Source organism: Colias croceus, chromosome 5 (assembly GCF_905220415.1).
Source record: "Colias croceus chromosome 5, ilColCroc2.1".
Taxonomy (NCBI): Eukaryota; Metazoa; Arthropoda; class Insecta; order Lepidoptera; family Pieridae; genus Colias; species Colias croceus.
The window spans coordinates 6166954-6179445 of NC_059541.1; the positions used below are offsets into that span (position 1 = coordinate 6166954).

The 12492-nt window shown below is 35.6% G+C and overlaps 2 protein-coding genes across 2 annotated transcripts; both read right to left on the minus strand.

Annotated features, from left to right (window-relative positions):
* Positions 1–904: 904 nt before the first annotated feature.
* On the minus strand, positions 905–9855 carry LOC123691840 (zinc transporter 9). The gene is made up of 12 exons (XM_045636422.1): positions 9286–9855; positions 8991–9190; positions 8524–8596; positions 8319–8448; positions 5115–5253; positions 4372–4527; positions 4086–4197; positions 3720–3930; positions 2656–2773; positions 2449–2523; positions 2217–2330; positions 905–1857 (listed from the first exon to the last, which is right to left on the minus strand). Exons 1-12 carry the CDS (start codon positions 9674–9676, stop codon positions 1813–1815), a joined length of 1764 nt encoding a protein of 587 aa, XP_045492378.1. The 5' UTR covers positions 9677–9855; the 3' UTR covers positions 905–1812.
* Positions 5536–8210, minus strand: LOC123691838 (piggyBac transposable element-derived protein 3-like). The gene is made up of 2 exons (XM_045636420.1): positions 8015–8210; positions 5536–7749 (listed from the first exon to the last, which is right to left on the minus strand). The coding sequence occupies exons 1-2, from the start codon at positions 8046–8048 to the stop codon at positions 5831–5833; spliced, it is 1953 nt and encodes a 650-aa protein (XP_045492376.1). The 5' UTR covers positions 8049–8210; the 3' UTR covers positions 5536–5830.
* Positions 9856–12492: the final 2637 nt, after the last annotated feature.

Sequence of the window (12492 nt, forward strand, 5' to 3'; positions counted from 1 at the left end):
TGGTATTCCTTTTTATTGGCGTATTGTTTTGTTAAAGTTAAATAAAAATATTGTAATACAAATAGCTGTAAGGAATCTATGTATGTAAAAAATAAAAAATAAAATAAAATAAAAATTAAGCTAACCAATGATTTTGATAATGTATATAAAATTGAACAGTAGGTATGTAAAATTCTTGTACCTACTCTCTATATATTATCTCTTCTTTTCTATATATTATATCAGTCCGCCCGCATAGCTTTAGCTATGGTTTCTGTATATATAGTTCCGGTTCTCGTAGGATTTTCGGGATAAAATTATCATGTCCTTCCTCAGGTCAATATTTCTACCGAATCGTTTATCGTGGCAGTATTTCTATACCTATATTATTCTGGTGCATATCTATATCACTGCCAAATATCATAAAACTCAGTTCAGTGTTTCGACAGTAACAAACATTTCCATCACAGATTTCCATATTCTATCAAAGATAGGTACGATAGGCATTTTCGCAATAGCGCGCCGAAGCTGGGTATGTAAACTATGATTTTAACGTTTTTGTGGTATTAGTACTCGCAGTGCATGCAAAATTATAAGTTCTAATGCGCAGAGTACAACGTACCAACTCCCAAAAACTAAAACTAGGTATATTCCCGTTTTGTTTTTTTTTAATCGCTTTGATCAACAGTAAATCTTTTTCTATAGTGGACAAGATTTACTGATGATTATAAATCGTTATGTATCAAAATTTGTAAAAAATAATAAGACATTATTATTATAACAGATTTATTTACAAATCAATGTTTCTTAAATAATACGCTAAACTTAACAATAAAGCATATCCATTTATATACAACATCACAGAAATCAGGTTACAGCTAAGAAATTATAGACAGGAAAGGAATGAAACAAATATACAAATATATTTCTTTTTTGTATTAATTTATTGTTATATCTATAAATCGCAGTAGTTGCAACAACAAATGTCTATTCTATTTCAGAGTCGGAGTTCAGTATTCCCTAAAAGACAAGATGGACAAGATTTAGTTAATAATCTAGTCTAGTTTAAATCCATTTTATTATATTTTGTAATCAATATTAAAACAATCACCTCAAAAATCGTTTTTAGATTATATTAATATGATTAGTTATTAAAGAAATAGATGAATATTGTCTTTAATTTGTCCCTGGGTAAACCATTCACTGCTTTACGTGGAATGTCTTCTCTCGTTAAAAAGAGAATTAACTTTAAAGCTGCAATGCATTCCCAGTATAAATGAAGGAATTTCAAAGCCGAACCGATTATATATTAGTACATTGAATATACATAGTATAAATAAGCAACAAGCTCGCCACATTACCTTACACATAGTTTTAAATCTTTATTTAAATAATGTTAAGGCTTTTTTTCATCAAGTGGTGAAATAATTTCTATGCAATATTAATACAAAATGAATAACTTATCATTTGTAGTGAAAAAAGGTTAAGAGCTTCGTTTTGCTTTTTATATTTGTATTGTATTTGTTAATTGTTATACATTAATAATTTAAACAAAACGCATTTATTGGGTGTACAATTTTTTGTCGCATTATTCGAGGCGCATATAGTATTAACAACATAACAATATTGATATCGACGCAAAAGTAGAGAGTAAATCCACGCAAAATAAACATCTATAATATGTCAAAAAATAATATTTTTTTGGTGTCAAAAGTCAAAACATATCACATGATTTTCGGATATAATTTATTAATGTGACTGTAATTGAAACCTATTTATAACTATAATCACTCTAAACATTAATAGCTTACAACTCTTTTTATAGCTGGATATTCAAAGTATCTCCAAATCACAGTGTCGAATTTGAGGAAACTTTTTCTGAAACAAAAATTCATATTAGATATAAATTTATATAAGAATTTAAAAAACCGTGGTGTTAGACCTAGGTACTGATTCTAACATGCCAAAACTTGAATTTATATTTTTGGTTGTATGGCGTTCAAATGTATAATAAATATAAAATTAAAATATAAATATTAAATTTATATCCCAAAGCTTTTACAGTAGTGCTAGATCTATACCGGAAATGTTTATTGGTATTATTCTAACACAAGTTACAACACCTCTTATAGAAGTTTTGTCGTTTCAAGTTAGGAAATATAAATAAAACTATCATATTCAATAAACAATTGTCAATTAAATTAACAAGTCTTCGTCTAATATAATAGCTCACTCACCCTCAATTTTAATTCTATCCTATCTATTTCACCTCCCAACATATCAACAATGTTCTCGCCATGTTTCAGGAGGAACGCTTCTACATCGTCGATCGTTTGAATTTTCTTCATATCCTTAAATGTTAAAAACCAAGTGTTATTTTTTGTGTTCTGGTTTCTGGGATTATAACGTCATATAAGTTTATTCAAATAAATATATTTAAGATATTTCTGTACGATTTGCTATACTAACTTCCAACAAAGCATTGAGATCGTGTTTTTCCAAATATGACCTTGTTAGAGCTCGCCCATCGAAATCAACTTCGGCCTGAAAAAATAAATTGTAATTTGAAGTGTAGTGTGGCTATGATATAATTTTTTTTTTTTTAGTACATACTTATAACAAATATCTAGACTATTTTAATAAGTTATACTAGAAATAGTGTAAAATAAAATTTACCTTGTATCTAATGAGGTTGCTGCCAATATCGATTCCCTTCACGTCGTGTATAGCTCGAATCATGAAGTCGCGCTCCAACACGCTGTTGATTTCATCCAGTTGCTCTTGACGAATGGATCTGTATTAAATTAATAATTTTACTCTCAAGGATACTCATAAATTATCTCTGTGTATTTTGTGCTTTAGAAAATTAATAAAAAATTTTAATTTTATAAAATGTCACAATGAGATCGCATACATGTACAAATAAATGGAGCTCACCGGCCAACCAGCGCGCCCACGTTTCTCAGTATGTTGAACGAGGCCACGCCCCCCAGCAGCGTGCCCACGAGCAAGCAACCAATCGCGTCTGACAGCGGGCTGTCCATGTACTGCTAGGTCGCATACACGTGCACAAACAAATGAAGCTCACCGGCCAACCTGCGCGCCCACGTTGCTCAGTATGATGAACGAGGCCACGCCCCCCAGCAGCGTGCCCACGAGCAAGCAGCCAATCGCGTCCGGCAGCGGGCTGTCCGTGTACTGCGAGATCGCATACACGTGCACAAACAAATGGAGCTCACCGGCCAACCAGCGCGCCCACGTTGCTCAGTATGATGAACGAGGCCACGCCCCCCAGCAGCGTGCCCACGTTGCTCAGTATGATGAACGAGGCCACGCCCCCCAGCAGCGTGCCCACGAGCAAGCAGCCAATCGCGTCCGGCAGCGGGCTGCCCGTGTACTGCGAGATCGCATACACGTGCACAAACAAATGGAGCTCACCGGCCAACCAGCGCGCCCACGTTGCTCAGTATGATGAACGAGGCCACGCCCCCCAGCAGCGTGCCCACGAGCAAGCAGCCAATCGCGTCCGGCAGCGGGCTGCCCGTGTACTGCGAGATCGCATACACGTGCACAAACAAATGGAGCTCACCGGCCAACCAGCGCGCCCACGTTGCTCAGTATGATGAACGAGGCCACGCCCCCCAGCAGCGTGCCCACGAGCAAGCAGCCAATCGCGTCCGGCAGCGGGCTGCCCGTGTACTGCGAGATCGCATACACGTGCACAAACAAATGGAGCTCACCGGCCAACCAGCGCGCCCACGTTGCTCAGTATGATGAACGAGGCCACGCCCCCCAGCAGCGTGCCCACGAGCAAGCAGCCAATCGCGTCCGGCAGCGGGCTGCCCGTGTACTGCGAGATCGCCATACAAGTGCCGGCCACCACCACGCCGGCCACTGCCGCTGTATCCTCGAATAGGACTACGTTCACTGACGGGTCTGAACTGCGCATTACTGAAAAAAATTAGATTCAACATTTTTTATATTTTTATGACTATATTTAGTGACTTTAATTTCAGTGAATTAAATGCATTTGATATATCGATCATTCAAAAAAACCTCTTCTTACTAATTTAAAATCAACCATAAATAATGATTAAAAATCTTACTGTATTCATATAATGACATATTAGCTTCTTTTGCCCCTTTCCTTATAGCGCTAAGAGCCACCATTAGAGTTGCGCCTTCTGACACCACAGCGCCGCCAAGGACGAAATAAGCCTACGAAAGAAATAAGTTTTATTCAATTTAAATTTTTATAATTGTAAAACTTCTAAGGCAAAACATATAAGAGAAAATTAATTTGATATGAACAGTTAAATTTAATAAAGGAATTTGAGTTTATTGATTAAAACTAGGTTATAAAATACAAGGGAACATTTTTTAAACAATTACCCAATAAAAATCATGTAGCGGTTGGGGATCAATAATCCCATTGACCCCATGATAGAAGGACAGGCCGCAACCGACACAGAAGATACCGACACCCGATATCAAAGACGATACATATCTCATGTTTGTATACCCATATGGATGATCAGGATCTGCTATCTGAAATTTGTGGTACATTTTATTATTATTTTTTATTTAGTCTGCCGCATAATTTTATTGAGTTAAAAATACGGGTGACATTTTTTTATTTGTTTTCATAACAGTGGTGTTACAGGAAAAAGGAATAACTATAATATTGAATTTATATTTTTTGGTTTTTATGGCATTCAAATGCTTTATAAATATAAATTTATAAAGAATAGAAAAAAAACACATAAAACTGAAAGAATAGGATAAATTCGATTGCTCAGGCGGGTCACGAGTGGCTGAGTTGGTTAGGCATCCGCCCCGGAATGGCGCGAAGGATGCGGGTTCGAGTCCCGCCTCGTGATCGAATTTTTTCTATTCTTTATAAATTTATAACTATAATATTATGATAATATCATATTTGTACCTTGTTCTTTGTACATTTTATATTTACCTTTTTAAATACCTACACAATTGTGTTATTACATAACAATAATTTTTATGTGGTTTAAAAAAAATAATCTTACCATTTCTTTTATTATGTTGAGAGCAATTAAGATTTTTATTCTTAAACAAGATACAGATGAGCATTGCATAAAATATTAAATCTTAAAAATTACCTGCACTGACTTGTGAATTCCATATGCCAGAATCAACTGATTCACTGTGTCAGCTAGAGAATGAATGCATTCTGAAAATAAGCTGTGTGATCCTGTGTACAGCCACGCACACAGTTTAAAAAGAAAATTGCATCCATTGCTGTAAAAAAAAATATAGCAGCTTGAGTTCCAAATTAATCAGCAAAGAAACACTTATGATTGTTCACAATTTACTTTATCTCTACATTCTTTCATAAATACTAAATACAATTAATATAACCCTTTACAACCGGGAGCAAAAATTTTGTCAAAACCAGTTAAAATCTTATTCTGTCCTTTCCTTATGGTCCTTATAATGTAAGAAAAATATTTAAAAAAATCCTGTTCGTGCTGGTCTCCAGCAATCAGACCCTCACAATCGTGAGTCTCAGGAATAATTTGTAAGTAGCATGATCGTGAGTGTTTCTTCTCATCGATTTATTTACATTTATTTATAGATTAATAAAAGAAAATTTCATATTTTAATATATTTATTTTAATAAAAAAACACATATTCAACATTCTTTTATAATTTTAATCAGTCTTCAAGACTCAATAACGAGTAAAATCAAACTTAATAATAAATATTAACTTCTAGGAGATCAAAGTATGTAATTGTAATGTCAAGTACAGACAGTACAGTAGGAACCATAATTATAACAATAATCAGCCTTAGTAGATACTAATAAAGATAAAGACTACATATTTTTAACATGATAGGACATAAAACAATTTTTGTCACGAGACAAACATAAATACCCATCACATTTGGCACATTTAATTTTAGAGCGACTTCCACAACCTTCCATTCGACAACATCTGGGTGCTTTTATGTCATCAAAGACAGGATAGTGTTCATATCCGTCATACCTCTTTGCTTCTGATGGAGCATTAGCTGGTCTGAATATTTTATAATGCCGGCGAGGGACAGATGGTAAATCATCCTCATTTTCTTCTCTACGAAGACGATCTGGTATGCAGGATAAGCTATCGGCAACATTCAAACGAAAATCAAGCAGAGCCAGTGATTCTTTTCTAGGTAACTTATTGGCTAAACAATCGTTTCTGTAAAGCCTCCAAGAGTTGACCAGCGCAAGATCCAAGAAGTGTATGAGAACTTTCAACGTCCACTTTTTGGTTTTAATAAAAGCTCGGTAATATTCCATCTGCTGATCAAGTACGTCGACTCCACCCATGTATTGATTATAATTTCTCACAACTTTTGGGGCTGGAACATCGACGTATGTTTTTTGTTGTTTATTCCATCTCTTAACGTTTGATTGGTCTTCGCCAGCAGTACAGTTTGACGCTAGTAAAACGGATTTATTATCTTTCCATTTTACTATTGCGGTGGGCTCACAAACAAATTGCTGTGTCTCTCCTCGTTGCATCTCCGAATCTTTTTTAAATTTTAGTGTTGTTCGATCGGGAATCCGGTTCTGCATTATAGTTCCAGTTGAATGCAGACCTAACCTGTCCATTTCCTCAATCAAAGCAACAGTGGTGAAATATCGGTCATGGTACACACAACTGCCGGGAGGAATCTTTTGTACTAAGTGTAAGATCACAGAGGGACCGAGGCCGAGACTTGAATCACCAATTGTAGATCTAGCACCTCTGTAGATCTCAAAATCTAACATGAGTCCTTCAGATGTAGTCAAAACAAAGTTTTTCAGGCCTACAGGTCGCGGCTTATTTTTTACCACTTGACGTAGTTGACAGCGCCCTGTAAACGGGATCATTTGTTCGTCAATAGAGTAAAATCCCGGCACTCTTTCCAACTTGTTACAGGTTTGTTTTACCTTGTCGATCATAGGTTGTACCTTCCATAGCGGATTACCTGTATCATTTGCAGCCGGAATGTCAGAATCAATAACATGGAGTGCATTACGAAGGACAAGGAACCTGTCTCGTGACATAAGACGAGATACCAGCTCTAACCTAGTACCAGCTCTCCAATACATCGGCAGTCGAGGAAAAGAAATGCAGCCCATGATGATATGTGCTGCAAATAATTTAGCGATCTCTGCACTTGTACATTTGAGTTCACGGCCTGTAGTGCGTAGGAAATATACGTTTGTGCAACGCGATACCTCTTCTAGAAACTCAGTGTCAAAATAGTCATTAAAATAATCAATTGGACGCCTTACCGGCTTTATTTGCAGAGCAGGATAGTCGTGCGCTTTCTCTGCGAATGTAGTCTGCTTCCAGACTCTCTTTCTCGTTGCCCTGGGTGCTGATGCTGAAACTCTTCCTCGAACAGCTTCCGGAACAACTTCTGATAAGCTGGATCTATCATGTGTAGCAGAAGTTGAATTGCCTTGGCGTGATCTTTTAGATGCCCGAACAGTGTTTCTTGGTGTCGGCGGGATTTGTATCTCATTCAACGGAGAAGGTTGTGGCACTACTGGAGTAGCTGACGTCGAAGGAGACATAAAGGAACTCTCAGGGACAACTTCATCGACCTGCTCCCCTTCAAAGTGATTTTCATCATTAGTTTGCCTAAATAAGACATCTTGATCGAATAATTCCAGGTCGTCTTCGTCAAAATCTTCTAACTCTGAATTATTTCCATCATTTAAAAGGTCTGCTATCATGTCATCAGTAAGCTTAAGCCCTAAAATAAAAAATAAAACCATATTTAGGAAGCATAATACTCAAAACCAACTTAAAAATGCACCACAACAAAACAGATTAATTGTACGTACTACGACCGGTATCACACGACCGTGAGTGTTTAAATTTCGAAGAAGATTCTAATAAAACTATCGATGTAAAGTACAAAAAACGCTTGATATACTTTACAGAAACTCATAAACAAACGATACACATAGAAAGTTGTTTAAATATCTGTTTAAATTACGTAAATATTAGGTACTTACGCGAGCGGGAATCGTTGTCGAAGAAAGCAGCCATCCTTCCTGCGGCCTCTGGGCTACTGACAAGTTATGACTTGTGTCTACACTAATAAACCAGTTTTTCGCGCGCTCTCAGATAGACTCACTAACGATCGGCACAGGTTGCGTTCGCAAAAGTTGATTTGATTTTGGTCCAGATTTTTTTAAAGTCAAGACTCACGATCTTATCAGACCGGTTGTAAAGGGTTAAAAAAAGAATTTTTTTTTTTGTACACGAAAATATAACATAAGTCATACTACAAATTTTAAAAAAGTATATAAGTATTACATTCCGATTGCAGTAAGTACAACTCTGCCTGAAACTGTTTTCAAACCCATCTCTTCAACTCCATGCTTGAGACGTTTGTGACCCATTTCTCTCCTATAATTCCTGAGCCTCCTTTTAACGGTAAATACATCTGCAAATAATCACACTGGTTACATAACCTGTCCTTACATACATTTCCATTTAATTCAATATAATAATTTATAACCTTGTTCATATCTCCTCCTATCTAATTCTCTTCTTAGAAGTTCTTTATCTAGACTATCTTTTGACCCCCATACCTAAAAATGCCAAGTAGAAAAAAAAGTATGTAAGCATCCAAGAAAAAAAATCAAGAAATTGTTAATTAATAAAATGCATACATAATAATTTATGATTCTGGATTGTTTTAACTAAAAATAGGTGTGATATATTATTATATTCTAAAATGGAGACATTTTTATTTCCTTTTTAGTCATAAGCAACTGGCACTCTGCCTCAGATCACACAGCCTAGCTAGCAAATGTGTGATCCTAATGTATGGAATTGCATGTGTGTGAATGAGCTTTCAATGTGTGTTTCACTGTGCATGTTGCAATGGTAAAACTCACATTCACATTCCACACAGTGTGCCAACCGCCTTATACACCAGTATTTTTTTTTATATCAAACTTTAACATGATTCAGTATACTTACTTCAATAGCCTTAGCTTCAACATCTTTTCTGTAATAAACAGTAATAGGAGGTTCTGATTCATAAGGAGAACGACGGAGCACTTTAGGCAAAGATTCTAGATCTGTCTGCTTCAGTAAGTACTCTGTCATTGCACGCATCGGTGTTATGAAATTCCTTTCAGTGTAAGAAGCAGAAAAATCAATTAGAAGTCTTTTCTTAGCTGCAAATGCAAATGAACATAATATATTATGTATGTAAAAATAATAAATTGTTATGTAAAATTAATAAATATTTTAAAAATAATATTTCTTTTACTTGGTTGTGCAACGGCTTGACTAGATGCATTCGATGCAGATGTCGAATCTTTCGACTTCTCAATAGTCACTTTAGTTACTTTATTATCATCATCAGTCTCAGTCTTTACAGTTATGTTATTTAAATCTTTCTTTTTAACTACGTTACTAGAGTCCCTTTGGGGCTCATTTTCTTTTACTTGTTGCTCTTGTGAATTTCTTATTTCGCTTTTACTATTGACGTAGGCAGATATGTGCAAAAATCTACTAGATTTTCGGTTACAGGTTATAGTAACTTGAACTTTCCCACAAATTATTCTAGAAGCACTGAAATATAACGGAGAAACACTTTTAATCTGAACATATCGCCTTCCTACACTTCGGCAGAATGCTGAAGCTGCAAAAGGTATCATTGTGAATCTTCTATATTCTTCGTATATTGGATATTATTTCATCGCATTATGGTTTTGTGAGGATGAATATTTAAATTAAACGAAAAGAAGACTTTTACTAGATATTATTATTTTAATAAAATTTTACTATTTATATTTACGAAAACCTAAAAACCTATATTGATAAAATTGCTGTCATATGTGACAGCCGACTTATGTCATACACAACAGAGTAAAAATATTATGGTACTTACACACGCTGCCACAATTTTTAATTTTCTTATTTGCTCGTTTTCGGTTTCTATGGGATCGTGGGTTCATAACTGTGGTTCATTATTTAAAGGCTGTGTTTAAAAGTCATTAAACTACAAGCATAAATGCTTGTAGTATAAATATGAATGTATAAAGTTAACGATTCACAATATTTTAAGATTCGTAGCTTTAGTAGCTTTCATATACATAATATTTATGTTCTTACTGTTCTGTGCATAATATCTACAAGCCACTGACCTCTATTAAACAGTGTAATCGCGTGGCGAGAGTTTGGCTTTGACCGTTATTGCGCAGAAATCAGAAATTGGGTATCAACGGGCAATTAGCGGGGTGCGGGGCGGGGAAAAATATTATGTGCGTTGCGCAGTAATCCCCTCCACCCGAAGGTCAAAGCCAAATACTCGTAGTGGTTATATCCTCTTTGCACTCGCCGGCCGCCGCGGCCGCGCGATCTGTAGCTGTGCATTTAGTAGGGAGTCTTGACCACAGGTCTTGACTGTGGTCTCGACCCTTTGCAGCGCGAGGCCCACACCGAGCCCGGGCCCATGCCTTCTTCCGCCCCTGTAGTAGTATGTGTAGTAGATGGAATGAAAATGAAATGAATGAATTTTTTTGAAAGCTGGTGCCTTTCGATTAGTCCTGTGGATTAGTCCCAGTTTTTGTCTAGGAGATTAGGTACAGTGCGACACAAAAGAGATGACAAAAAATGAGGGCGCCACCGTCGCTCATATAGCAACACTGATACTGCGACGCAAGCAATCTTGATACTATAGAATAAAAATCAAAAAAATAAAAAGTAATAAATACCGCGATTTAAAGTTGTTTCATTCATCATCGTGTAAATTTAAGACAAAAATACATTAGTATTTTAAATGACCTACCTAGGTCAAATTTTACTTAAATGTATTTGGAATTAGTTTATAGAAATCGGTCAAGCCATTTAGACTGCAGAGGCGCACATAGAATCAAACATACGAACAAACAAACATACATACATACAGCTCAAACACATTACGCTCCTTCTGGGTCCGTCAGGTAAAAAAAACAAGGTGATTTGAAAACTACATATGTATTTTTATTTATTTTTTGTAGATATTCTCCTTCATTTTTACTCCCTTGCTCCACTATCCTGCGTACTGTGCTTTCAGAAACCCTATAACAAACGAATTAAGATGAATAAAACCAAATAGTACATTTAACATATTTATTTAGTAGCTTAAAACTATTTTTTTTTATGTCGGAGGCCAAGACTCACTTTGGATCCCTGCGTCCACTCTAGTAAGTAGCAAGTAAGGATTCATAGATAGCTGTATGAAAATAGTTATCACTATACTATTTAAGGCTGGTTGGATTGGATATAACTTCTTGACTCAAATTGTGCTGGTCGCACTATAAAAACTAGTTTTTGTTTACATACAAATAACCTCAAATTAAATTTCAAAAACGTAATAATCGCCATAGATACGTACATTAAACACTCGTCACTAATGGAATATTCTATTTTACGTAGTACTGAGCAAAAATAAATGGAATCTCACCGGTATAATCTGCTGTACGTCTGTAAACGTTTTCCAAATATTTTTCTCGTTTTTCAGCTTGAAATTATGAGAAACACCGAATGAAAACTTAATATATGGCATCACGGACACCGCTACGTTTAACCTTTTTCATGATTTCTCCTTTTTTGAGTAAATTTCTTGTTTAAAATAACAATTTTATCTCAACTTCACCAAATAAACAACAAATTTTGGCTAAACTGTACATTATAGGGCGTAGAGTTGAGAGTCGTAATTTTTTTTATGGTTAGCTATTGTCCTATGGAACCTAAATCTGAAATTTCACACCAAGGAAACTTTTAGTTTTTGAGTTACGAATTTTTGAAAATCGTAAAATTACTATAGAAAGTTACTCCATCTTGTTTTTGTTAGGTACGCATATTTATTGTTTTGTCAATGTCAACCTGACACACAGCACCTGCTTAGTGTGATTCATTTCAAGTACAACATTTCTAACCATTAAATAGAGTAATTAATTTTATTTAACTTTTTACGAAAAAAAAAAACACTCCGAACTCGAAACAAGTTAGGTTAGGTTATGTTAGACTTTTTTAAAACAATCGAGCGGAGCGAGCGCAGCGAGCGGAGCGTCTCGAATTGTTTTACGTGAAATGCAAATGAATAGCCAAATTTGACACTTAATTTATTTTGTTTAACTTTTTACGAAAAAAAAAACTCTCCGAACTCGAAACAAGTTAGGTTAGGTTATGTTAGACTTTTTTTAAACAATCGAGCGGAGCGAGCGCAGCGAGCGGAGCGTCTCGAATTGTTTTACGCCAAATTTGACATTGACAAAATAATAAATATGCGTAACAAAAACAAGATGGAGTAACTTTCTAAAGTAATGTTCCGATTTTCAAAAATTCGTAACTCAAAAACTAAAAGTTTCCTTGGTGTGAAATTTCAGATTTGGGTTCCATAAGACAATAGCTAACCACAAAAAAATTGTCGACTCTCAACTCCACGCCCTATAATGTACAGTTTTACCCAAATTTTTATTCAACTTGA

Coding starts and splice junctions, on each gene's coding strand:
- LOC123691838 (XM_045636420.1), bottom strand. CDS start 8,048: ATGGCTGCTTTCTTCGACAACGATTCCCGCTCGC. Junction 7,750..8,014: donor CGACAACGATTCCCGCTCGC/GTAAGTACCTAA, acceptor TTTTTATTTTAG/GGCTTAAGCTTACTGATGAC.
- LOC123691840 (XM_045636422.1), bottom strand. CDS start 9,676: ATGATACCTTTTGCAGCTTCAGCATTCTGCCGAAGTGTAGGAAGGCGA. Junction 4,198..4,371: donor CGCTACATGATTTTTATTGG/GTAATTGTTTAA, acceptor TTTCTTTCGTAG/GCTTATTTCGTCCTTGGCGG. Junction 3,931..4,085: donor TATGTCATTATATGAATACA/GTAAGATTTTTA, acceptor AATTTTTTTCAG/TAATGCGCAGTTCAGACCCG.